General features: G+C 44.8%; 1 protein-coding gene and 1 non-coding gene across 2 annotated transcripts; one reads left to right on the top strand and one right to left on the bottom strand.

Annotated features, from left to right (window-relative positions):
* Positions 1–547: 547 nt before the first annotated feature.
* On the bottom strand, positions 548–26,671 carry LOC121273453 (gastrula zinc finger protein XlCGF17.1-like). The gene is made up of 3 exons (XM_041180620.1): positions 26,495–26,671; positions 4,929–5,851; positions 548–995 (listed from the first exon to the last, which is right to left on the bottom strand). Exons 1-3 carry the CDS (start codon positions 26,669–26,671, stop codon positions 974–976), a joined length of 1,122 nt encoding a protein of 373 aa, XP_041036554.1. The 3' UTR covers positions 548–973.
* Positions 21,610–21,682, top strand: trnav-uac. The gene has a single exon. It is a non-coding gene; the product is annotated as a tRNA-Val (tRNA).

Raw genomic sequence — 26,671 nt, 5'->3', positions numbered from 1 at the left:
GGAAATGCGCCTTGGATTTCAAAACAAAAACAGAATTACCTGGAAAAACTCAGCAGGTCTGGCAGCATCGGCGGAGAAGAGTTGACGTTTCGAGTCCTCATGACCCTTCGCGAAGGGTCAGGAGGACTCGAAATGTCAACTCTTCTCTTCTCCGCCGATGCTGCCAGACCTGCTGAGTTTTTCCAGGTAATTCTGTTTTTGTTTTGGATTTCCAGCATCCGCAGCTTTTTTGTTTTTATCGCCTTGGATTTCAGATGTCGTCACATATCTGGGTAGGTCCTTTTGCAATTTACTTGAAGCCTCCTAGAAGCTTGGCAAATATTGCAGTTGTAAAAGGTCAGGTGACCTTTAGCAGCTATTTTTAAGGTTCTTTTTTAAGGTGCCCATTTAAAAGAAATATTAGTTTTTTTAACAAAATCTACCACATCACAACACAACATTTGTGACAAGTTTCTCCCTCTTCCAGTCCTTTAAGTGGGTGACTTAGGCTCTGGCTCAATCCCACACTTCGCTCTAATTCTACTAAATAACACAGCTCACAACAAAACATCTTTCGTGATTTTATTAGTCATTTTGAATGTTCCAGATGTGAATGTGGTCATGTGGTTGAGCAGTGTGTGGTACTGGAATTAGGATCTTGTCTCTTTGGAGCTGTGGGTTTGAATCCCACCACTGCTAAAGTTTTGGGTGGTTTGCTCTGCTAGGTTGTTCCAGAAAGTTCTTCATGTGGGCAAGGGGCAGCTGAGCTGTGCAGTGTTTCATTCTGGTCGGGAGAATGAGGAGAGACAGAGACAGTAAATTACAGGTGACCAGGAAAGGGTGGGGGAAGGGCACAGACTGGATGGACCGAATACCGTTTTTCTCTGTAACACTCCGTATCCATTCTATCATCCTTCCCGAGTAGTTGTGGCCGAGTGATTAAGACGGTGGATTTGAAATCCAGTGGGTTCTCCTCATGCAGGTTGGAAATCTGTCAACTCCGCTTCTCATCACTCCTGATCACAACCAATCACAGAATTAGTTATTGGTTAAATGGAATAAAAACCATCCAAATTCCCAGTGTTTCTTATTTCCCTTCATCCCAAACATTCATTAAATTTGCAGTCTGAAATGGAACAATAATTGGCCTGGTCGGTGACATCCTTGCTTTCTGGGTGTTTGCCCCTCCTTAGGCCTCTGTCACTCTCGGTGCATATGTCTGTGTGTGTTCCTCTGTGTGTATCAATGTCGTTCAGTTCCCTGAGGGGGTGAACATACTTTTACCATCACAAACTTTATTCACATCAGTTGTGTAGCTTCGTAATAAAATGTTACAGAGAAAAAAATATCAGGGGTTTGTCTCTTTCTATGTATGGATGACTACAACAACAACTTACATTTATACATCAGTTCAACATAAACATCCCACAGAAGAATTATGTAACAAAATATGACACTGACCCACATAAGGAGACATTGGGTCAGATGGCCAAAAGCTTGGCCAAAGAGGTAGGTTTTAAGAAGAGTCTTAAAGGAGGAAAGTGAGGTAGAGGCAGAGAGGTTCAGGGAGGGAATTCCAGAGCTTGGGGCCTCGGCAATGAAACCACGGTCACCAATGGTGGAGGGATTCTGATTGGGAATGTACAAGAGGCCGGAATTAGAGGGGCACAGATATCTCAGAGGCTTGTGAGGTTCGAGGAGGTCACAGAGATAGGGAGGGTGAGGGCATGTTGGGATTTGAACACAAGGATGAGAACTTTAAAATAAAGACATTTCTTGATTCAGAGCCAATATGGGACAGCAAGTACGTGAGAGACAGAGGATTGGGACTTGCCGTGAGTTAAGACACGGGGAGCAGTTTTGGATGAACTCAATTTATGAAGGGTAGAAAATTAGGTCAAAAATGAACAAGCTGGACTTCAAATGTAGTAATCTCTGGATTATTCCTAGTGTCACGTGCAAGTAAGTACAGAAATAGGAAGATAAGACAGATGAATGTGTGGCTGGAAAGATGGTGCAGGAGGGAGGGCTTTAGATTCCTAGGATACTGGGATTGGCTCTGGGGAAGATGGCACATATACAAGCTGGACAGGCTGCACGAGAACAGAGCTGGGACTGAGTTCCTGGCAGGGCGTTTTGCTCGTGCCATTGGGGGGGCTTTAAACTAAATTGGCAAGGGTGTGGGAACCAGGAGAGAGCATTAGAGAGGAATACCAGGGTGCACAAAATACGGGGAGAGACCGAAAGCACGAGAAAATAGAATAATAAGTTAATAGTTGGAGTCGGAGTAAGGGAGAATGTCGTAAAGACTAAATCAGGGTTAGTGTGCATGTATGTGAATGCATGGAATATTGTAAATAAGATTGGGGAGTTACAAGTGTAGATTGCCATCTGGAAATATAATGTTGTGGCAATAACAGACCTGGCTCAAGGAAGAGCAAGACATTCCTGGGTACAAGGTGTTCAGAAAAGATAGAAAAGGAGATGGGGTGGCAGTATTGGTTAAGGAGAGCATTGCAATGCTGGAGAAAGAGGATGTCCCGGGGGTTCAAGGACAGAATCAATTTAGTTAGAGCTAAGGAACAAAAAGGGTGCAATTACACTCTTTGGTGTCTATACACCATCGGGAAGGATGCAGAGGAACAAATCTTCAGGGAAATTAGAGATGCAGACATCATAGAGTAATTATAATGGGGGACTTTAGTTACCCGAATGTAGACTGGGACAATGGTAGTGTAAAGGGAGGAAAGGGGCAAGAGTTCCTAGATTATGTTCAGGAGAATTTTCTACAGCAGTGTGCGTCCAGTGCAACAGGAAAGGATGCACTGTTGGACCTGATTCTTGGAAATGAGGTGGGCCAAGTAGACCAAGTGTCAGTGGGGGAACATTTAGGAGACAGTGATCATTGTATCATAAGGTTTAGGATGATGTTAGAAAAGGACAATGTGCAATCCAGGGTGAGAATAATTAACTGGGGGAGAGCAGACTTCAATGGGGCAAGAACAGAGCTAGGCTGGATAGACTAGAACCAAATGTGGGTGGGGAAAAACAGCTGAAGAAATGGTTCGGGCACAGTCAAGGTATAATTCCTCCAAAGGGAAAGGTAGGGCAAGCAAATCCAGAGCTGGCTGGATGATAAAGGAGATAGAAATCAAGACTAAGTAGAAAAAGTGTGCTTATGACAAGTGTCAGGTAGAAAATTCAATTGAGAACAAAGCTGAATACAGAAGGTTCAGAGGGGAGGTGAGAAAGCAAATATGAGAAACAAAGAGGGATCATGAGAAAAGACTGGCAGCCAACAAAATGGGGAATCCCAAAGTCTCCAATTGAGACAAAAATAGTAAGAGGATGGTCAAAAGAAAATAGGACTGATCAGAGACTAAAAAGGGGATTTGCACAGGGAGGCAATAGGCATGGCTGAGGGGTTAAATGAACACTTTGCATCTGTCTTTACCAAGGAAGCAGATGCTACCAAGGCCCCGGTGACAGAGGAGGAAACCTTGTCACTAAAAGGATTCAAAATTAATGAGGAGGAAGTGTTGGATAAACTGTCGGTATTTAAGTTTGTTAAGGCACCGGGACCGGATGAGATGCAACCAAAGATATTGAAGGAAGTAAGAGTGGAAATTACAAGGGTATTGGCCATAATTTTTCAGTCTTCCCCAGGCTCGGAGGAGGTTCCAGCGGATGGAGAATTGCAAACGTTATGTCCTTGTTCAAAAAAGGCTGTAAGGATAAGCCCAGCAATTACAGACCAATCAGTTTCACTTCAGGTGTTGGGAAGCTTCTCGGGATAATTATACGGGATAGAATTAGCGGTCACATGGGAAAATATGGGCTGATTAGGCAGAGCCAGCATGGATTTCAAAAGGAGAAATCATGTTTAACTAACTTGCTGGAGTGTTTTGAAGAGGTAACAGAGAGGGTTGATGAGGTTAATGCTGTTGATGTGGTGCACATGGACTTTCAAAAGACATTTGATGCAGTGCCACACATCAGACTTATAAGAAAGCTTATTGCTCGTGGAATAAAAGGGACAGTGGCAACGTGGATATAAAATTGGATGAGTAATAGGAAACAGAGGGTAATGGCCAATGGATATTTTTCGGGCTTGAGGAAGGTTTGTGGCATCTGCGGCTTCGGTGCCGTAATAATTCTGTGATTCTGTGATTGACACATCACCTGTCCTGCCATCCTTAATGTGTTTTAAATTATTACTCAATTATATTAATCACCTATTTATATTGCTTTTTTATATATTAACTTTACCTCCAATTTGAATACTATTTTAAACCTTAAGAATAGAATAGGCCTTAACCACACACCAGTTACTCACCAAATAGCTAGCTCCTTTCCCTGTAGTAGAGCAAAAACCAATTCCAACAGTGTGAGAAAGATAAAATAAAGGAAATGAGCATCTCCTCCCTCCACTTCACCGAACTCCCCCTCCTCACCAAACTCCAAGTATGCACTCATTTGCCTTAGCTGCTCTGAAGAGGCCTGTATTTATAGCCAACTGAACAGGGGCTAGAATAACCAGATTCAACCAGTTAGCGAATTAACTACTCAACTCTCACAACAGAGAGTGAATTTACCCTGTCAAAGCTGCAATAAAACAAGAACTTAGCCTGCTTACACAGCACTTTTCTGTTACTGCTAAGAGAGTAAAGGTTTTTGGGGGTAGGCTCCTTGTGGAGTTGAAGCCACAATCAGATCAGCCATGATCTTATTGATTGGCTGAGCAGGCTCAAGGGGTCAAATGGCCTACTCCTGCTCTTAATTAATATGTTCAATACAGCACGTTTGATACAGACCTGAGTTATTTGACTAATATTCACAATATTAACCCCTGTAACTGGGCTTGAGTTTATTATCAGCAGAAACAGACCCCAGTGAACATGATTCAGTCCTGGATGTGATTAACAGCAAAATCCAACCACTATAGTTACTTGTGAACTCGCTGGTGTGTCAGCAGGTGGGATGACTGAGTGAATCTCTTCCCACATTTGAGGCAGATGAACGGTCTCTCCTCGGTATGAATTCGCTGGTGCCTCAGCAGGGTGGATAACATAGAGAACCTCTTCCCACACTGGGAGCAGGTGAACGGTCTCTCCCCGGTATGAATTCGCTGGTGCCTCAGCAGGGTGGATGACAAAGTGAATCCTTTCCCACACTCGGAGCAGGTGAACGGCCTCTCCCCAGTGTGAACTCGCTGGTGTACAGTGAGCTTAGATGATGGCCTGAACCCAGCCCCACAGTGAGAACACCTGAATGGTCTCTCATTAGTGTGAACACGTTGATGGAACATCACTTCCCCAGAACCTTTATAACACTTCCTGCAGTCTGGACATTTAAAAGGTCTCTCGTCAGTGTGAACACGCTGATGGGACATCAGGTCTCTGGAGCTTTTATAACACTTCCCGCAATCTGGACATTTAAAAGGTCTCTCCCCATTGTGAGTTCGCTGATGTTTCAGCAAGTGGGATGACTGAATGAATTTCTTTCCACACTTGGAGCAGGTGAACAGCCTCTGGCTAGTGTTAATTTCCAGGTGATTCCGCAGGTTGGATGAATCAATGAATCCCTTCCCACAGTCAAGGCAGGTGAACGGCCTCTCCCCAGTGTGAACTCGCTGGTGTGTCAGCAGGTGGGAGGAGGTAGTGAATCCCTTCCCACACTCAGGGCAGGTGAACGGTCTCTCCCCAGTGTGACTGCTCAGATGTGTTTCCAGGTCAGATGGGTAATTGAATCCTTTTCCACAATCTCCACATTTCCATGGTTTCTCCCCATTGTAACTGCATTTATGTTCTGACAGGCCAGATGATCGGCTGAAGCCTCGTCCACACACAGAACACGTGTACGTTTCTCCCCACTAGGAACAGTGCTTTTTCCTTCCATGTTCAAAATCTAAAGATATTCAGGTTAGGATAAATTGGGTGACTGCATCAGATCCTGATGTGATGTTTGGTTTCAGTTTCCAGACTGTAAATCCTCCCCTTCTGATACCCTGTGAAATTGATTTAAAACACAAAAAAGGAGTGAGAGAGAACCCACAAAAATACAAAGGCAGGTTGTGAAATTGAGCTGAATGAATCAGGTAATTTGTCGGGCTGGAACAGAGAAAAGGGACGATCAAAGCTGATGGATTGTCATAAAAACCCAACTGGTTCACTAATGTCCTTCAGGGAAGGGAACCTGCCACCCAGTCTCGGTACAAGCAAAACCCTGGCTTCTATGGGAACCAGGAAGAGAGAGAGATAGAGGCGGGAGAGGTACCAAGTAAAGCAAAGGGATTTTATATATCTGGAACCTGACTAGAACTTTGACAGAATTTCCCAAACCCTCAACCTCCACCATCTAGCAGGACCAGGGTAGGAGGTGATGGTGTTCACAAACACCTGCAAGTTCCCCTCCAAGTCACACACTGTCCTGACTTGTCTGAAATCTAGTACTAAATGTACAGAAATTTCCTCCATTTAAATATTGGGCAGATTGAAGCCATTGTCCTCAGTCCCCGCTACAAACTCCACTCCCTAGGCACCAGCTCCATTCCTCTCCCTGACAACTGTCTGAGACTGAACCAGACTGTTCACAAACATGGTGAAAACTTTCACCCCAAGATGAGCTTCCAACCACATATCCACATCATCCCCAAGACCGCCTATTTCCACCTCAGTAACATCACCCAACTCCAGCCCAGTCTCAGCTCATCTGCTGCTGAAACTCTCATCCATTCCTTTGTTACCTCTAGACTTAACTATCCTAACGCACTCCTGGCCGGCCTCCCACATTCACCCTCCCTGTAATCTTGAAGTCATCCAAAACTGTGCTGCCCGTGTGCTTACTCGCACCAAGTCTTGTTCACCCATCACCCCTGTGCTCACTGAAGTACCTAAATTTTAAACTTCTGATCCTTTCAAATCTCTCCATGGTCTCCCCCCTTCCTATCTCTGTTATCTCCTCCAGCCTCACAACCCTCCCAGATATCTTCACTTCCTTTATTTTCATAATCCTGACTTGAAATTTTAATTGCTCCAGATTTGATCACAACAGCTGCACATTTCCCCTAAAAAGATGGTGGACACACATGCACACAGCTGCACATCACCCCCAGTAGGGGGGAGGGGATGGCTTAATGGCATTGTTGCTACATGAGCAATCCAGAGGCCCAGGTTCAAATCCCACAGTAGATGTTCGAATTTGAATTTAATAAAAACCTAATTCAAAGTCTAATGATGACCATGAAACTATTGTTGTAAAATCCCATCTGGTTCACTAATGCCCTTTAGGGAAGGAAATCTGTTGTACCTCCCCTGGTCTGGCCTAGATGTGACTCCAGAGCCACAGCAATGTGATTGACTCTGGAATTGCCAAGCGAGACACTCAATTGTATCAAGCCACCACTGAGTCACAAAAAAGGAATGAAACTGGACAGACCACCCAGCATCGACCTAGGCACCTGAAACGACAATGGTAAATCTCAGCCCCTGTCAACCCTGCCAAGTCCTCCTCACTAACATCTGGGGGCGAGTGCCGAAAGAGCTGTCTCACAGGTTAGTCAAGCAACAGCCCAATGTAGTCATCCTCACGGAATCATATCTTACAGATAATGTCCCAGACATCACGATCACCATCCCTGGGTATGTCCTGTTCCACAGGCAGGATAGACCCAGCAGAGTTGGCAGCTCTGTGGTATACATTCGGGAAGGAGTTGCCCTGGGAGTCCTCAGCATCGACTCCGGACCCGACGAAGTCTCATGGCATCAGGTCAAACATGGGCAAGGAAACCTCCTGCCGATTGCCACATACTGCCCTCCCTCAGCTGATGAATCAGTGCTCCTCCATGCTGAACACCACCTGGAGGAAGCACTGAAGGTGGAAAGGACGCAGAAAGTACTCTGGGTGAGGGCCATCAATGTCCATCACCAGGAGTGGCTCGGTAGCACCACTACTGTCCGAGCTGGCTGAGTCCTAAAGGACATAGGCGGTGAGGGAATCAACAAGAGGGAAAAATGTACTTGACCTCATCCTCACCAATCTGCCTGTCGCAGATGCAACTGTCCATGACAGCATCAGTAGGAGTGACCACTGCACTGTCGTTGTGCAGGCGAAGTCCCTCCTTCACATTGAGAATACCCTTCATTGTGCTGTGTGGCACAACCACTGTGCAAAATGAGATAGGTTTCGAACAGATCTAGCAACTTAAAACTGGGCATCCAATAGGCACTGTGGGCCATCATCAGCAGCAGCATAATTGTACTCAAACACAATCTCTGACCTCATGGTCCGGCATATCACCCACTCCACCATTACCATCAAGCCAGTGGTTCAACCCTGGTTCAATGAAGAGTGCAGGAGGGCATGTCAGGAGCAGCACCAAGCATACCTAAAAATGAGGTGTCAACCTGGTGAAGCTACAACACAGGACTACTTGCAAGCCAAACAGCATAAGTAGCAAGTGATAAGCAGAGCTAAGTGATCCCACACCAACGGATCGGATCCAGCCGTGAATGATGGTGGACAATTAAACAACTCAATGGAGGATGCTCCACAAATATACTTATCCTCAATGATGGAGGAGCTCAGGACATCAGTGCAAAAGATAAGACTGAAGCATTCGCTACAATCTTCAGCCAGAAGTGCCGAGTAGATGATCGATTCACAGATGCCAGTCTTCAGCCAATTCGCTTCACTCCACGTGATATCAAGAAATGGCTTGAAGGCACTGGATACTGCAAAGGTTATGGGCCCTGACAATATTCCGGCAATAGTACTGAAGACTTGTGCATCAGAACCTGCCACACACCTAGCCAAGATGTTCCAGCACAGCTACAACGCTGGCATCTACCCGGCTATGTGAAAAATTGCCCAGGTATGTCCTGTACACAAAAAGCAGGACAAATACATCCCATCCAATTACCGCTCCATCAGTCTCCACTCGATCATCAGTAAAGCAATGCAAGGGGTCATCAACAGTGCTATCAAGCAGCACCTGCTTAGCAATAACCTGCTCACTGACGCTCAGTTTGGGTTTCACCAGGGCCACTCAGCTCCTGACCTCATTACAGCCTTGGTTCAAACATGGACAAAAGAGCTGAACGCCTGAGGTGAGGTGAGAGTGATTGCTCTTGACATCAAGGCTGAGTGTGGCATCAAGTAACCCGAGCAAAACTGGAGTTAATGGAAATCAGGGGGGTAAACTCTCCACTGGTTGGAGTCATACCTAACTCAAAGGAAAATGGTTGCAGTTGTTGGAGGTCAGTCATCTCAGTTCCAGGACATCACTGCAGAAATTCCTCAGGGTAGTGACCTCGGCCCAACCATCTTCAGCTGCTTCATTAATGACCTTCTTTCCGTCATAAGATCAGAAGTGGGGAAGCTCACTGATGATTGCACAATGTTTAGCACCATTCATGACTCCTCAGATACTAAAACAGTCCATGTCCAAATGCAACCAGACCTGGACAATATCCAAACTTGGGCTGACAAGTGGTAAGTAACATTCACACCACAAGTGCCAGGCAATGACCATCTAACCATCATACGTTGACGTACAATGACATTCCCATCACTGAATCCCCACTATCAACATCCTGGGGATTACAACTGACCAGAAATTGGATTGGACTAGCCATTTAAATACTGTGGCTACAAGAGCAGGTCAGAGGCTCGGAATCCTGTGACAAGTAATTCACCTCCTGACTCCCCAAAGCCTGTCCACCATCTACAAGGCACAAGTCAGGGGTGTGATGGAATACTCCCCACTTGCCTGGCAAACTGAGAGTGCAGCTCTCAGAGCTCTCAAGAAGCTTGACACCATCCAGGACAAAGCAGCCCACTTGACTGGCACCACATCCACAAACATTCACTCCCTCCATCACGGATGCACAGTAGCAGCAGTGTGCACTGCAGGAATTCACCAAGGCTCATTTGACACACCTTCCAAACCCACGACCACTATCATCTAGAAGGACAAGGGCAGCAGATGGATGGGAACACCACCAACTGGAAGTTCACCTGCAAGTCACTCACCATCCTGACTTGGAAATATATCGCCGTTCCTTCACTGTCACTGGGTCAATCCTGGAACTCCCTTCCTAACAGCACTGTGGGTGTACCTATACCACATGGACTGCAATGGTTCAAGAAGGCAGCTCACCACCACCTTCTCAAGGGCAACTAAGGATGCGCAATATATGGTGGCCCAGCCAGTGAAGCCCACATCCCGTGAATGAATTTTTAAAAAAAGACAGCACTTTCATTCCAGGAATCAACTGAGTGAACCGTCTCTGAAACGCTTCCAATGCAATTCTATCCCTCCTCAAGATTATCCCATAACTATGTTAGCATAAGGTATGAATGGTATGAGCTGGAACTTGGTCTTTCTTATTTTTCAATTTTTGTGCTAAGAGAATCTCCCCCTCCCTTCCCCAGATTCGGACAAAGAGTAACTGAGACTGGGTCTCATTGCGGCCTTAAAAGTGGATAAATCCGCAGGCCCAGATGAGATGTATCCCAGGCTGCTGCGGGAGGCAAGAGAGCAGGAGCCTTGGCATTAATTTTCAAATCCTCTGTGGCCACAGGAGAGATGCAAGGGGACTGGAGCATAGCTAATGTGGTACCGTTATTCAAGAAGTGTGGCAGGGATAAACCAGGGAACTATAGGCCAATGAGTCTAACATCAGTGGTAGGGAAACTTTTGGAAAACATTCTGAGGGACAGAATTAATCCCCACTTGGAGAGGGAAGGCTTAATCGAGGATAGTTAACTTGGCTTTGTCTGGGGGGTGGGGGGGGATCACGTCTAACAAACCTAACTGAATTTTTCGAGGAGATGAGTAGGGGTGTAGATGAGGGTAGTGGAGTTGATGTAGTCTATGTGGACTTCAGTAAGGCTTTTGACAAGGTCTCACATGGGAGACTGGTCAAGAAGGTTAGAGACCATGGGATCCAGAGCAATTTGGAAAATTGGATCCAAAATTGGCTTAGTGGCAGGAAGCAGAGGGTGATGGTCAAAGGCTGTTTTTGTGACTGGGAACCTGTGACAAATGGTGTACTGCAGGGTTCGGTGCTGAGTCCCTTGCTGGTTGTAGTGTACATTAATGATCTAGACATGAATGTAGGAAGTATGATCAGTAAGTTCGCAGATGACATGAAAATTGGTGGTGTGGTAAATAGCGAGGTGGAAAGCCTTAGATTACAGGACGATATGGACGGGCAGGTCAGATGGGCAGGATGAGGAGGGATTTCTTCACCCAGAGGGTGTGGGGTATCTGGAACTCACTGTCTGAGAGGGTGGGAGAGGCGGGAAGCCTCACTACATTTAACAAGGATTTCGATGAGCATTTGAAACGCCTGAGCTGACAGGGCTCCGGGCCAAGCGCTGGGAAATGGGATGAGAGGAGATCGGGGATGGATGACGGGCAGGGACACGATGGGCAAACGGCCTCTTTCCGTGAGCCCGGGTCTGTCACTGGGAGGAAGCTGCGGCCTCGCTCGGAGCAAACGGCGGGAGGCTCCCCCGGGGACCGGGAAGTCCTTTTCCAGGTTTTTTACTGACACAACATGTTTACGGAGCCTCCCGGTCCACCCGCCGGATCCATCGCTCCCTCCGCCCCGCCGGTCACTCCCTTTCCCATTGAGGACCCGACAAAGGAGCGTCTCCCCATCGCCATTACTCACACTGCGCATGCTTCACTCCCAGCCCCGCCCCTCATTCACTCCGATTGGCTGGAGGACCAGCCGCTCCGGCTCGGTCCTCCAGTCACACCCCCTCATCCTATCAGCCGGGCATTGTGAGCTGTCAGGTGTGAGGTCAGTGTCGGGGGCGGGGTTTACAAATCCCGAGTGCGGCCCCAGAGCTGAATCTGAACCAATGAACATTCTCCACTGTCAATATCCGCCGCTTCAGGCTTCTCTCCGGCACCAACCTCAAGCAAAGAGAGCAGGAGACTCCGAGCATGCGCCTTCCACCCGGACAAATAATAATCAGTACATGCAATATATTTAAGGAAAAAGAGTGAACAAGTTTACAAATATCCACCCGGACAACCCGCGGCAGATAGGGCGGTTTCTGCGGCGCATGGGGCTGTGGGTAATCCGGCCGCCATTACAGACCCAGTCTCAGTTAATCTTTAGATACAAGCAAATTACTGCAGATGCTGAAAATCTGAAACAAAGACAGAAAAAGCGTTTCTTTCTCCACAGATTCTGCCAGACGTGCTGGGTTTTTGCAGTATTTTCTGTTTTTGTCTCAGTTAATCTTTATCAGAATTTGGGGAGGGGGATATTCTGTTAGCAAATAGATAGAGAATTCGAAAGATCAAGGTCTGTCTGCTACTATTTGCACCATGTGATAACATAGTTATGGGATACTTTTGAGGAGGGATAGAGTTGGAGGCATTTCAGAGAAGGTTCACTCGGTTCATTACTGGGATTTTTAAAATTCATTGACGGGATGTGCGCTTCACTGGCTTGGTGAAGATAATAGTTAATTAATAAATAATAACTAATTAATTATAATATATAACAATATAATAATAATTATAGGCGCAAACCCTGGAGATTATCGGCCTTTAAGTGTAAGCATTGAGTTCCAAGGTCATTACCACTCATTGTGTAAAATTTCTTCCTCACATCCCCGCTGTACATCTTGCCCCATATCTTAAATCTGTGTCCTGTATCCTTTTACAATCAGATGATATGAACATCAGTTTTAAACCAATCATAAACATGTACACCTCTATCAAGTCTCCCATCAATCTACTTTGCTCCAAGGAGAACAACCCCAGTTTCTCCAAACTAACCTTGCAGCTAAAATCCCTCATCCCTCAACCCATTCCGGTAAATCTCCTCTGCCTCCTCTCATGGACCCTCACATCCTTCATAATGTGTGGTGATCACAGGTTTGCAGAGACCCAGATGTTCTGTGTCCGTGTGTATGACATCATCACACATCGACAAATACACGGTGACATCATCACACATCGACAATTACATGCTGACATCACCCCGCTCCCCAGGTATTTCCTCAACTGGGAGATTTTTCTCTGATTCCAGTGCTTCTGATATCTTTCCAGCTGCAGGCTCCAGCAGGAGAGTTTAAAAATGAAAACAGAAATTGTTTCAGAGCTGAGTAGTTCTGACCATTCACCTACAATCTGGACCTTTAATTGCTATGCTCTGTTTTCTGTGAGAGGTTCCATGGCTCTGAGGCTGGTGTGACTCCTTTACTGTAGATCTCAATCCATGTCCATCTATTTCTCTGTTTCACCTCTGCCCTCCCTGAATACCGCCCTGTCATTTTCTAACTCCTTCTGTCTCTAACAATCAGAGTTTAGCTCTGTTTAGGATTTTACTCTTCCTTCCGTCTGTAAACCTTTTACAATCAGATAATGTGAACATCATTTCTTAAAACAATCATAAACATGTGCACCTCTATCAAATCTCCCATCAATCTCCTTTGCTCCAAGGAGAATAACCCCTGTTTCTCCAAACTGACCTTACAATATCCCTCATCCCTTGAACCATTCTGGTAAATCTCTGACTGTGTCTAAATGAGGTTTCCACTGCTGCCCAACCCCCGACCATGTGCTGCTGGCTTACCAGCTTTATCTTTCCAATATATCTTCATAATCAAGAATTGTTTTTCCTATGCTAGATTCCATTTCTCTTTCACTACTTAGCTTAGATTGACCATCACATACTGCCCATCCTGAAACCTTAATTAATTAGTTCTATTGTGTAATAGAACATTCCAGCGTGTTTCACAGGACTGTTAGAAAGCAACATTTCACACTGAGCCACATGAAGAGATATCAGGGCAGGTGCACAAAGGTTTACTAAAAGAATTAGGGTTTAAGGGTTATCTTAAAGGAGGAAAGAGAGGTGGAGGGGTTTAGGGGGGAAATTCCAGAGCTTGTGGCCTTGGCAGCTGAAGGGGGAGATACCAAAGGTGGAGCAGATAAAATCAGGAATGCTGAGAAGGTCGAAATTAGAGAAGTGTAGATATCTCGGAGGGTTGTGAGGCTGGAGGAGATTATAGAGGTAGGGAGGAAGAGACCATGGAGGGATTTGAAAACAAGGATGAGAAATTAAAATTGAGGTTTGCCTTAACTCAGAACCATTGTAAGTTGGTGAGTACCAGGGTGATGGGTGAACAAGACTTGGTGCGAGTAAGCAGAGTTTTGGATTCCAGGGAGGCTGAATGTGGGAGGCTGGAGGGACTGTGTTAGGATAGTTAAGTCTAGAGGTAACAAATAATGAATTGCAGATTGAGCAATTCCATAAAGGGATATGGGGATAATGTGAGGAAAAGACATTGATTGTATCGAATGGTGGAGCAGGTTCGATGGGCTGAATGACCTACTCCTGCTCCTCTGTTCTTACAAACAGACTGGTTCAGCCCCAGACAGTTGTCAGGGAGAGCGGTGGAGTTGGTGCCTTGGGAGTGGAGTTTGTATCAGAGACTTAAGACAATGGCTTAATTCTTCCTAATATTTAAATGGTGGAAATTTCTGATCATCCAGCACTGGGTGCCAGACAAGTCAGGACGGTGTGTGAGTTGGAGGGGAACATGGAGGAGCGTTGCGTGTGGTGTTTTACTTTAATAGGAGGAATGATGAGAGACGATATAAATATGAGCTGCTGTAGTAAAAAGGCGGTGTGTGGAATTACAGTCACTGAGCTGCTCTGGCACAGAGTCGGTATGTGAACGACATGCTGAATGACCATCTGATGTAGCCGCCTATGTTTTTATACAAATGTCATTAATGCAAATCTGGGGCTTGGATTCGTGACTGAGTGTTTCAGGTGATGGGTTTTAAATGCATTGGGATCTCCACAGGTCAGCTGGAATCCTGCCAATTAAGCTTCTTATCATTCCTGAATTTTACAGTGTACCTGCACAATTAATTGTCTAAATAAGTTGAATAAAAACCATCTAAAGCCAACAGCGATCTCTAATTTCTATTTGTGTGCAAGCATTCACAAAAGTTGCAGCGAGAAATGGAACAAAGACGGAACCCGCTTGGTGTCAGGCTTCATTTCTGGGTGTTTGTCTCTCCTTAGAGACAATCCCTTGCCCTCTGTTACTCTCGGTGTATAAGTCTGTCTGTGTCCCTCTGTGTGTAACAATGTGGTTCAGTTACCCACGGGGATTAACATATGTTTACCTTCAGAAACTTTATTCACATTAGTTTCAAATTTCACAGAGAAAAATATCAGGATGGAAGATGCAAGAGGAATTTGCAATGTTTGGAAGGAGGTGTAGCTAAAAAAGGGAAGATTCAGCGAGTTTTCTTCTCATTTAGCACGAGATTTGGATCAAGATCTGGGAGGTATTTTTGTCGGTGTAAACAGTAAAGCCTTCCTTATTCCCGCTATATTTTGCCTTGCACAAGCATCTCTCTGGTCAGGGTTTTGCAAACTATCACGGACCTTCTCACATTCCCTATCTTCACCTCTATATTTGTTCTCGACCTGTTGCACGGGTGACATTTCCAGCTCTGAGGCAGAACTCCAGCTCTCACTCCACTGATTCTGGCAGAGATGAGCGTCTTCTGTTTTTAATCAAGAAACAACTCAGACTCATTTTAACAGTTTGCACGAGGTCAGTAAATCTCCATTCCCTGACTAGGAATCAAACCTGGACCACAGCAGTGAAAGCAGGGAATCCTGACCACTAGACCACCAAGAAAGCTGCTCACAAGCCTCACAACGTGCCTTATCTATGCTACCTGTGACTTTTATTTTTGCTTCAGACCTCTTTCACCAGAGACACGTTTCATAAGAACATAAGAACATTAGAAATAGGAGCAGGAGTCGGCCATTCGGCCCCTCAAGCCTGCCCCGCTACTCAATAAGGTCATGGCTACTCTGCTCCAGGCCTCAACTCCTCTTTCCTGCCAGCTCCTCATAGCCCTCAATCCCTGATATTTCAAATATCTATCTACCTCCTCTTTAAATACTCTCAGTGAGCTACCCTCCACAACTCCCTTGAGTAGAGAATTCCAAACATGCACTACCCTCTGGGAGAAGAATTTCCTTCGCATCTCACTTTTTAATGAGTGCTTCCTGATTCTGTAATTATGTCCCCAAGTTGGAGGTTCCCCCATTAGTGGAAACATCTTCTCAACATCTATCCTGTCAACTGCCTCGGAATCTTTCACGTTTCAATAAGATCACCCCTCAGTATTCTAAACTCTAATGAATAAAGTCTTCACTTGCTTCACAGTTCTTGATTAGTCAACCCCTTCTTCCCAGGAATCAGCCTAGTGCATCTCTTTTGAACTGCCTGCAATGCCAATATATGCTTCCGTAAATATGGGGACCAAAACTGTACACAGAACTCCAGGTGCGGCCTCACCAACACCCTGTAGAGCTGTAACAAGACTGCCCGATTTTTAAACTCCAACCACGAGCAACACGGGCCAAAATTCCATTTGCCTTCTTAATTACTTGCTGTATCTGCATGCCAAGTTTTTTTTTGTTTCATGCACAGGCACGCCCAGATCCCTCTGTGCTGCACTTTCTTGGAGTCTCCCTCCAGTTAAATAATATTCTGCCTTTCAATTCTTCCTAACAATGTGTATGATCTTAAACTTTCCTACATTAACCTCCATCTGCAAACTTTTGCCCACGGATGTAACTTATCTATATCCCCTTGAAGATTCTTCAAGTCCTCATCACAACCTGACCTCCCACCTATTTTTGTATCATCAGAAAATTTGGATACATTACACTCTGCTCCCTCCTCCATGTCATTAGTATAGATAGTAAATAATTGAGTCCCTGGGACTGATCCTTATGGCACTCCATTAGTTACATCTTTCTAATCTGAAAATTCCCAGCTCTCTGACTTCTGTGTGTTAAATTAGGCTCTCACATTGCAGGGTTTGTGTGGGGTAATAGGGATCATGGTCTCACACACGGAAAGTTTCCCTGTTACATTGCAGGGTTTGTGTGGGGTAATAGGGATCACAGTCTCTCACACACGGAAAGTTTCCCTGTTACATTGCAGGGTTTGTGTGGGGTAATAGGGATCACGGTCTCTCACACACGGAAAGTTTCCCTGTTACATTGCAGGGTTTGTGTGGGGTAATAGGGATCACAGTCTCTCACACACGGAAAGTTTCCCTGTTACATTGCAGGGTTTGTGTGGGGTAATAGGGATCACGGTCTCTCACTCACGGAAAGTTTCCCTGTTACATTGCAGGGTTTGTGTGGGGTAATAGGGATCATGGTCTCTCACACACGGAAAGTTTCCCTGTTACATTGCAGGGTTTGTGTGGGGTAATAGGGATCATGGTCTCTCACACACGGAAAGTTTCCCTGTTACATTGCAGGGTTTGTGTGGGGTAATAGGGATCACGGTCTCTCACACACGGAAATTTTCCCTGTTACATTGCAGGGTTTGTGTAGGGTAGTAGGGATCATGGTCTCTCACACACGGAAAGTTTCCCTGTCACATTGCAGGGTTTGTGTGGGGTAATAGGGATCATGGTCTCTCACACACGGAAAGTTTCCCTGTTACATTGCAGGGTTTGTGTAGGGTAATAGGGATCACAGTCTCTCACACACGGAAAGTTTCCCTGTTACATTGCAGGGTTTGTGTGGGGTAATAGGGATCACAGTCTCTCACACACGGAAAGTTTCCCTGTTACATTGCAGAGTTTGTGTAGGGTAGTAGGGATCACAGTCTCTCACACACGGAAAGTTTCCCTGTTACATTGCAGGGTTTGTGTAGGGTAATAGGGATCATGGTCTCTCACACACGGAAAGTTTCCCTGTTACATTGCAGGGTTTGTGTAGGGTAATAGGGATCACGGTCTCTCACACACGGAAAGTTTCCCTGTTACATTGCAGGGTTTGTGTAGGGTAATAGGGATCACAGTCTCTCACACACGGAAAGTTTCCCTGTTACATTGTAGGGTTTGTGTAGGGTAATAGGGATCACAGTCTCTCACACACGGAAAGTTTCCCTGTTACATTGCAGGGTTTGTGTAGGGTAATGGGGATCACGGTCTCTCACTCACGGAAAGTTTCCCTGTTAGATTGCAGGGTTTGTGTGGGGTAATAGGGATCATGGTCTCTCACACACGGAAAGTTTCCCTGTTACATTGCAGGGTTTGTGTAGGGTAATAGGGATCACGGTCTCTCACACACGGAAAGTTTCCCTGTTACATTGCAGGGTTTGTGTGGGGTAATAGGGATCACGGTCTCTCACACACGGAAAGTTTCCCTGTTACATTGCAGGGTTTGTGTAGGGTAATAGGGATCACAGTCTCTCACACACGGAAAGTTTCCCCGCTCGAAAAGGGATAGAAAAATTAACGAATTAAGTTTGAGGAAAGGTTACATCGTTCCCGTTTGTTGTTAAATAGTAACTGGATACAACATTTCAAAACCATGTGACATTTATACTTCTCCAGGTTTTGAGTAATATTCTGAAAAATGCATGGCTCTGAAAAAAGAGAGAAAGATGGGGACGGATTTGCTTCAAGGTTATTCGCACATGTGGGAAGTTTTGAATGAGCTGCTGATGTGCTTATGTCATTTGATGATTCTAATGTTCGATCAATTTCTCTGCCGCAGGGCTAGGCTTCTCAGCCGAATTGTACTTCCATAAAAAAGGTTCGGAACTGCAATAAGACAGCAAAGTTTAATATTCTAGGTTGTTCTGCGAGGAGCTGCGTGTAGTTTTTGTAGTCCAGTGATTATCACATTTGCTTTACATGGGGAAGATTCTCTGGTTCAAAACCCACTGCAGAGTAAGTAGAACTGGCAACATTTGTGGAAAAATTTCTTGCCGCCGTTGACAACCCAAATCTGTGGGACAATGAATGTTGATGGGAGGAAAAAACATTGGAACCTTCATCCCTGAGAACCGCCAAACTTTCAGTTAGTCGAACACGCTGATCAATTGTGCTGTAGGGACTGATGTAACTTTCCACGTTCTTTGCACAAGTGCAGCCGAGTCTCTTTGAACATCAGCACATCTTTCTCACCTTTTCAAACGTGTTCTGCTTTGTTGCTTTTGAAAATTTACTACGACTAACTGAGTTGCTTCAGTCTTTGCCACATTTTTCTCCATCTTACATCTTGTTGTCCAATCACTTCTTATATATTATAAAAACAGAAAGTCCTGGAAAAACTGAACAGTTTTGAGTTTTATCACAGACTTGGTGGTGAGGGAAACACTGTTCACGTTTCGAGTCCGTATGACTCTTCTTCAGAGATGAAGGGAAGTAGAAAGTGATGGAATTTACACTGTTTAAGTGAGGCGGGGAGGGGGCGGGGCGGGACAGGTAGAGCCGGTGATTCTGGATAGAAGGTCAGCGATACGTGGGGGCGAAGGAGGGACTGACAAAGATGCCCTGGACACAAGACAAAGGCGATGTTAATGGTAGTGGTAAGGGCTGAAGAAGGTGCTGATAGTGGTATAAAGGTAAGAAAGCAGGATGTGTGAATAGCAGAACAAGGATCAGCGCTCTGTTAAAAACAACATGGAATGAGTAACAGATGGCCCTTTGGTGGTGGGATGTGGGAGGGGGAGATAGTTGGGGGAAAAAGATAGAAAAGGGGATAATAAAGGGGTGAAATAATGAATAAATGAATGAAAAATATGTTAATAAAATACTTTTTTATAAAGAGATTTTGAAAAGGGTGAAAATGGAGGAGAGAGTTCGTGATCTGAAGCTATTGAACTCAATGTTAAGTGTGGAAGGCTGTAAAGTGCCTAATCAGAAGATGAGGTGTTGTTCCTCCATTTTGCGTTGAGCTTCACTGGAACAATGCAGCAAGCCAATGATAGACATATGGGCATGAGAGCGGGGTGGAGTGTTGAAATAGTAAATGACAGGGAGGTCTGGGTCATGCTTGCAGACCGACTGAAGATGTTCCACAAAGCGGTCGCCCAGTCTGCGTTTGGTCTCTCCAATGTAGGAGAGACCGCATTGGGAGCAGTGAATGCAATGGACCAAATTGGAGGTGCGAAATGAATCGCTGCTTCACCTGAAAGGAGTGTTTGGGCCCTTGGAAGGTGAGGAGAGAGGCCCCTAAAGGGCCATCTGTCATTGCTCTATGTTGTTCTTTCACAGAGTGCTGATCCTTGTTCTGCTATTCACACATTCTGCTTTCTTACCTTTATGCAAATATCAGCACCATTTATAGCCCTTACCGCTACCATTAACACTCTCTTTGTCTTGTGCCCATAATATCTTTGTCAATTCTTCCTGACCTCCCCACCTGCTCCACCCCACCCCTTGTAAACAGTATAAAAACAGTGAACAATTCTGCTTCTCTTTAGCTCTGAAGAAGATCACACGGACTCGAGACATTGACTCTGTTTCTCTCTCAACAGATGCTGTCAGATACTGAGTTTTTCCAGCATTTTCAGTTTTTATTACAGATTTCTAACATCCGCAGTACTTTAACTTAAAATTAAAATGCTTCACCGCAGAACTTTGCTTTTTCTTCTTATATATTAATCTGCGGTTTTTCAGCTTTTCACATAACTTCGTATTCTCAGCTAAAGGTTAACGATAGCCTCTAGTAATGGTTGAACTTACAGCCTCTGGTTTGCGAGGACAGTACTCTAATTACTGAGCTATTGAGTCACCATCTAACAGGACCTCACGGGAAAGTCGACCATATTCAATAGACTGAGGCAGATGCTAAGTACCAGGAGGGTGACATTTGATAGACGTGGAAATGTCTGAGATGGAGTACAGGAAGTTAAAAGATGCGACATGAAAGCGGCAGAATTTGATGTGTGTCAGTTACTTTCAGTGATGAATTTCTGCCGTGTGTCGCCTTGTCAGTTTCACAGGAGCCGCAGGGATGAGGTTGGCGGCACCTGGTTAAAATGAGGAATAATGTGAACTGTAGTCAGCAGGATTCAAACCTTCAGGGGGAGACCCCAACGGATTTCAAATCCGTCACCTTAAACATTCAGCTCGACTAACAGCTGCTCGCGAGCTCAAATGTGTTCTCTTCAAATCAGAGATGGCTGCAACATAAGTGAATCGGCCCGTCGTGTCTGTGCTGTCTCTCTGGAAGAGCAGCTCTACTGATTCCACACACCCGCCTTTACCCCCACAACAATTTATATTTGTATTGCCTCTCAGTGCTTTTCCAAACAAAATAAAGGACCACAACCCGCCCTATATTAAACTAGAGCCCCATCTTGTTCTCCGAAAGGGAATTCCTAAAGTACCCAAAAGTGGGTATGTGACTTAAACTGCGGCAGCGCTGGGATTAGAATCAACTCCTCGAGGAACTGGAAGGAACCCAAGTCCAAATCTCCATGTCACTGGGTCAGGGAAACTGTGCATGGATTCTGCAGAAACTCCTTCTTCAAAAGTGAATTAGACAGTTAGTTGAAATAGAGAAATCGAGGCTTATGGAAAGAGAGAAGAATATTGAGACTAATTGATTGCTCTTTAAAAAAGAAGCTGCGATGATCTAATAACTCTCCAACACGCTGTGCCATTTGATGATGACATTGTTGATCAGTCTGTCTCCAGCATTCCTGATGAGAACAGCCGAATTCCATTTCTTCAAAACATGGACCCAAAGTGCTGCTGCGGAACTGCATTTTATCAGGTGCACTTGACGAACTCAGCATTAAGTTTCTGTAGTGTAGTGGTTATCACATTTGCTTTACACGCGAAAGGTCCCCGGTTCAAAACCGGGCAGAAACATTATTGAAACTTGTTCAATTAGGGGAGAGGGAAATTTGCTTCGCTCCTGGCTTGTTGTTGAATGTTAGCTGAATGAAGAATCTCACATCTGTATTGCACATACTCTTTGTCTTTTCACAAAGTGGACACTCAGCAAAGTGAGGATATCCTTCAACTGGCAGCGTGTGAGTGGAGAATATTAAAAATGAATATTCAATAAAAAAATATCTGTTGGAACTCGCCGGGTAACAGGAGAGTTGGCGATTTCTGTCCTTTTTTGTCACTTAAGGACCCAATGACAACGCGGGACTGTGAGACAATGAATGCTGCTCCAGCTAACAGCAATCTCTGTTGTCATTGGCTGAAGAAGTCGTTTGCAGTTCCACATAAACGTGTCATTTTGTGGGAGAAAAGTGCCTCTGGTGAAAGAGATGTGAAATGAAAATAAAATACACAGGTAGCATGGATAAGCCGGGCTGTGAATTTGCAAGCCTGGGGGTCTAGTGGTTAGGATTTCGGCGCTTATAAATGTCATGCGAATGATTAAAATAAATGTGCATCACTTCTGATTGAAAACTGAAAATGCATATCAGCTCAGCCTGAATCAGTGGAGTGAGAGCTGGAGTTTTGCATCAGAGCCGGAAATGTCACCCGTGCAACAGGTCCGAACAAATACAGAGGTGAAGATAGGAAATCAGAGAAGGGCTGTGATAGGCTGAAAAGCAGTGACCATAGAGATGGTGGTGCATGGGAAAATGTAGAGGTGATAGGGGAGATTTTATTGTTTGCACTGACACAAATATTTCCCAGAGCTGTTTCCAAATCTCGTGCCAAATGAGAAGGAAATTTCCCACTGAATTTATTCAGTTCCATGATCTTAAAGGAGCAGAACACAAGGGAAGAAGGTGGATTTTGCTGGAAAGGGTTGTAAGATGATGGCATGACTGTGAAGGCAGCAGCAGTGAGGATGGAAATGAAACAATTATAGAAAATTACAGCACAGAAAGAGGCCATTCGGCCCGGCGTGCTGCTTTGAAAAAGCAGTTGTGATTGGTTGATCAGAGATATTTGTCCCAGTTTGAACAGCAGGAAGAAAAATCTGTCCCATTCCCACCCACATTTTGCACCATCATCCCTTTAGTCAGTTTCTCTCTCATGCCTTGTAACCTATCACAGTCCTTCCCTTTTGTCCTTTCACTCCCCTCTCTCCGCCTCTGGACTTGTTTTCCACCTGTTACATCTCTGGCTTTTCCAGCTCTGATGAAGGTTCATCCAGCTGGAAGATTAACTCTCTTTCTCACTCCACAGACGTTGCCAGATCTGATTTCATTCAATAAGGAATTCCTGTTCATTGTGACAGTTCACACAACGGAAAGGAAAAGCTTTTTTCTGCATGGGAATTAAACCTAGGCTGCAGCGGTGAAAGCACCAAATGTTCAGAATTAAATACTCTGACTTTCAATGACGCAGAGAGCAGTTTTCACTCAGAAACCAGCAGCTGTGATATTAACAAAGCAGGATGGAGAAAGACTCAGTTTCAGCGGTGACACTGCCGGAGGAATGGAGACCTGGGGATCACCCATGAAAGCAGCAAAGTTTAAAAAGGGAATTTCGCTGAGCACAGGTCGCAAACGGAACAGACCTGGCATTAAGAGTCTCAGACACCGTCAACTGAACTCGCCAGGCATGTAAGAAGAGCGAAGTATTCCACACCCCAACATCCATGGAGATCACTGCTGTTTTCGACCTCAAGCCTCAGCTTGTTCTGAATTTCAAAGGTGATCGACCTCCAAAAGCCCCAAGGTTGCAATACATTCCTCTCAATCATCAATAACATCATTCACATCTTCCACTTCTTAGCTACACCTCCTTCCAAACATTGCAAACTCCTCTTCAATCTTTCGTCTTGATATTTTTCTCTGTAACATTTTAGTATTAAACTGCACAACTAATATGACTAAAGTTTGTGATGGTGAAAATGTGTTCAACCCCTCGGGGAACTGAACCACATTGACACACACAGAGCTTTACACCGAGAGTGACAAACACCCAGAAAACAAGGATGTCACCAACTTGGCCAATTATTGTCCCAATTTAAGAGTGAAAATTTAGTGAATGTTTGCAGATGAACGGAAATAAGAAACAAGGAAATAGTTGGATGGTTTTTATTTCATTTAACTGATCATTAATTCCGAAGGCAGTTTGCTAAAGTCAGGAGTTGATCCGGGCTGTGTCGCAGGAAAGAGAGGAATGAGGATCAGGAGGAGGCCATTCAGCCCTTTGAACCTGCTCCGCCATTCAGTAAGATCATGGCTGATCTGATTGTGGTCTCAGAGCCACTTTGCTGTCTTCTCAATATTTGGAAAATATTGTCAGCTGGCAGGTGGGAAAATGGAGAAGGAACCTAAACAAAAAAAACAGTCTCCAGCTTTGTGAATCTTTAGAAACTCTTTGGGAACCGGAATCCGAGGAGCAATGAAGGGTGATCTGTTCGACTGACCAGAGACATTCAAGGCACCTTTCCCTTCTTTAAGACGCTGGAACATTAACTCTGAAGTTATCAGTGAAGTTATCTGACCTGAGAGATTGAAATGATTCTCGTTACTGCACATCAGAAATTCAAACCTAACATCGGCTTCAGGACAATCAGAATAGTTGGTAACAGTCAAGACACCGAAAGGCTGGAAGGAAGACGGCACCGGTTGTAGGAGAGCTGGTTCCCGGTGACATGGATGTGTCTGCAGTGGGTGGGATCAGACTGTTTCCATGTATCCACAGTGAATGTCCCTCCCTTTATTTTGGAAGAGTAAAAATGAAGAGAACAATTGTCATCCCGGTAGCAGCAATCTGAAGCTTAAACTCGCTGACACCCTGGTTTAGGAAAGTTGGCAGGTCAGCTTACTTCAGTCTCTGTGGCGCAATTGTTTAGTGCATTCCAATGTTAGCCAAAGGTTGGTAGTTCAATACCACCCAGGGACGAAGATTTCACTTTTTTCTCCCTATCAGCTTTCATTGTCACACAGTTCCGGGCTGTCATTGGCTACTTGAGCTGCAAGGAATTATCCCGCAAACTTTACCCTTAACCAGTGTGTTCCCACACCGATGTTTTTGTTTTGAATGTTCATTTCAAACACAATAAAAAACAATAAACGACTATGTAATTACACCTAACTCATTAGACACCTGTGAAATTATTGGTTTCAAACAAACCCGTCAATTATTCTCTCTTTCTCGGCTCTACAGTGAGTGAGACAGGGAAAAGCAGATAAGTAGCAATATTCCGGCGCCCCACTCTCCAATCACCCACTGCCAGCTGAAAGATTTTCTCACTTTGCTGAGGGTTTATCCTGTGAAATGGTGAATAGGAAATGTAATGTGACTCAGAGATATTACATTCACTTAACATGCAACTACAAACACGAATGATGCAAAAGGTGCCAGCTCACTGTCAAAAATAGATGCCTGTCATGCTTCATTTTAACAGGAAGAGCGAGGAGAGACAATATAAATTTAAATTGCAGTGGAGAAAATGCGGGGTTATCAAATTAGTTGAATTCCTTTTGCCATCAGCCAGCATGGACACGATGGGCTGAATGTCATCTTCCTCTGCTGTAGATATTTATGATTTTATACTATCGACATTAACCAGTGCACAGGGCCAGTTGTCGTGGCCGATTGGTTTAGGCGATGGAGCCCAAGTCCATTGGGATTCCCTGCTTCTCATTATTCCTGTTTTTAACTGTGTCTATAGAGTTAATTATAGGTTAAATTGAATAAAATCTATCCAAACACTTGGGGGTTTTTCTATTCCTGTTCATTCACGAAAACACTCACGAAACTTGGAACTGGAATAAAACTTGGCCTCGTGCTTGCTTTCTGAATATTTGCCTCCCCTTAGAGACAAACCCTTGCCCTCTGTCACTCTCAGTGCATATGTTTGTGTGTGTTCCTCTGTGTGTGTCAATGTGAGTCAGTTCCCCGAGGGGTGAACACATTTTTACCATCACTAACTTTATTTAAATTAGTTGTGCAACTTCATGTTAAAAAGTTAGAGAAAAATATCAGGATGAAAGATGAAAGAGAGAGTTTGAAATTTTTGGAAGGAGGTGCAACTAAGAAGCGGAAGATGGGAATGATGTTATTGATGATTGAGAGGGATGCATTGCAACCTTGGGACTTTTGTAGGTCGATTCCCTTCTACACTTTAAGATTCAGAACAAGCTGAGGCTCCAGGTGGAAAAAAAACGCCTGTCGCCATATCTGTTGGGATATGAAGGCTTCCTTCCCCCATTCCCGGCTACCTCAGTCAATAGAATATATTCAGGGTCATGTGTTCGAGCCCCATGCTGGGGGCTGTTGTCATTTACAATCTTGCTGCTTTAAAACAAAAAAGAACACAACTTCATTCAGTGGCACCTACAAGGCAGACATTTATCACTGGCACCAACTGACAGACATCAAATTCAAAGCACTTTCATGTCGCGTTTCTTTCTGCTTCTGTCCCTGTCTCGCCTCCAGCTCCCCCTGCCCTCACATTTCCCAGGTCAACTAGCTGCTTGATGCAGACACAGTCAGTTCGTAGGAATGTAAGACACAATACGATAGGTTTGCAGACCATAGAGTAAAAAGATACCACCTTCCTGATTCTCCCAGATACTGATTACAGGAATGTGCACAGTGCCGATTATCCACAGTCACACTCTCCTTCCAGTCTTGTCTACGTTAATCAGCTTTGAATTTGTTCACATTTTTACACTGGGTTTCAATGTGAAGAAAGCAGAGCTGTGATAAGCTTATATTGTTCAGCAGATGTACTGCAGGAAGGTGCCTAACAGGCTGATGATAACAGTGCTCTTTGGACGCGGTGAGCTCCAGTGAAGGATTGGCACCATTAATGTGTCGCTCATTTAGTCTCGTGACAAATCTCGTGCTGGAAATGACAAGAAAACTCGCGGAATTTGCTCCGTGTTTTGGTTTCCGACGAGCAGAATACAAGGCAAGAAAGCGCAT

This window comes from Carcharodon carcharias (assembly GCF_017639515.1).
Source record: "Carcharodon carcharias isolate sCarCar2 chromosome 21 unlocalized genomic scaffold, sCarCar2.pri SUPER_21_unloc_4, whole genome shotgun sequence".
In the NCBI taxonomy this organism is placed as follows: domain Eukaryota; kingdom Metazoa; phylum Chordata; class Chondrichthyes; order Lamniformes; family Lamnidae; genus Carcharodon; species Carcharodon carcharias.
This window is presented reverse-complemented; position numbering and strand designations above follow the sequence as displayed.

Excerpts from the sequence above, each read along its gene's own strand:
- LOC121273453 (XM_041180620.1), bottom strand. The coding sequence starts at position 26,671 with ATGCGCTTTCTTGCCTTGTATTCTGCTCGTCGGAAACCAAAACACGGA. Across the intron at positions 5,852-26,494 it reads AGCACTGTTATCATCAGCCT|TGGGGAGAAACGTACACGTG; the intron begins GTTAGGCACCTT and ends CACTGTTCCTAG. Across the intron at positions 996-4,928 it reads ACACACCAGCGAGTTCACAA|GAGTGATGAGAAGCGGAGTT; the intron begins GTAACTATAGTG and ends GGTTGTGATCAG.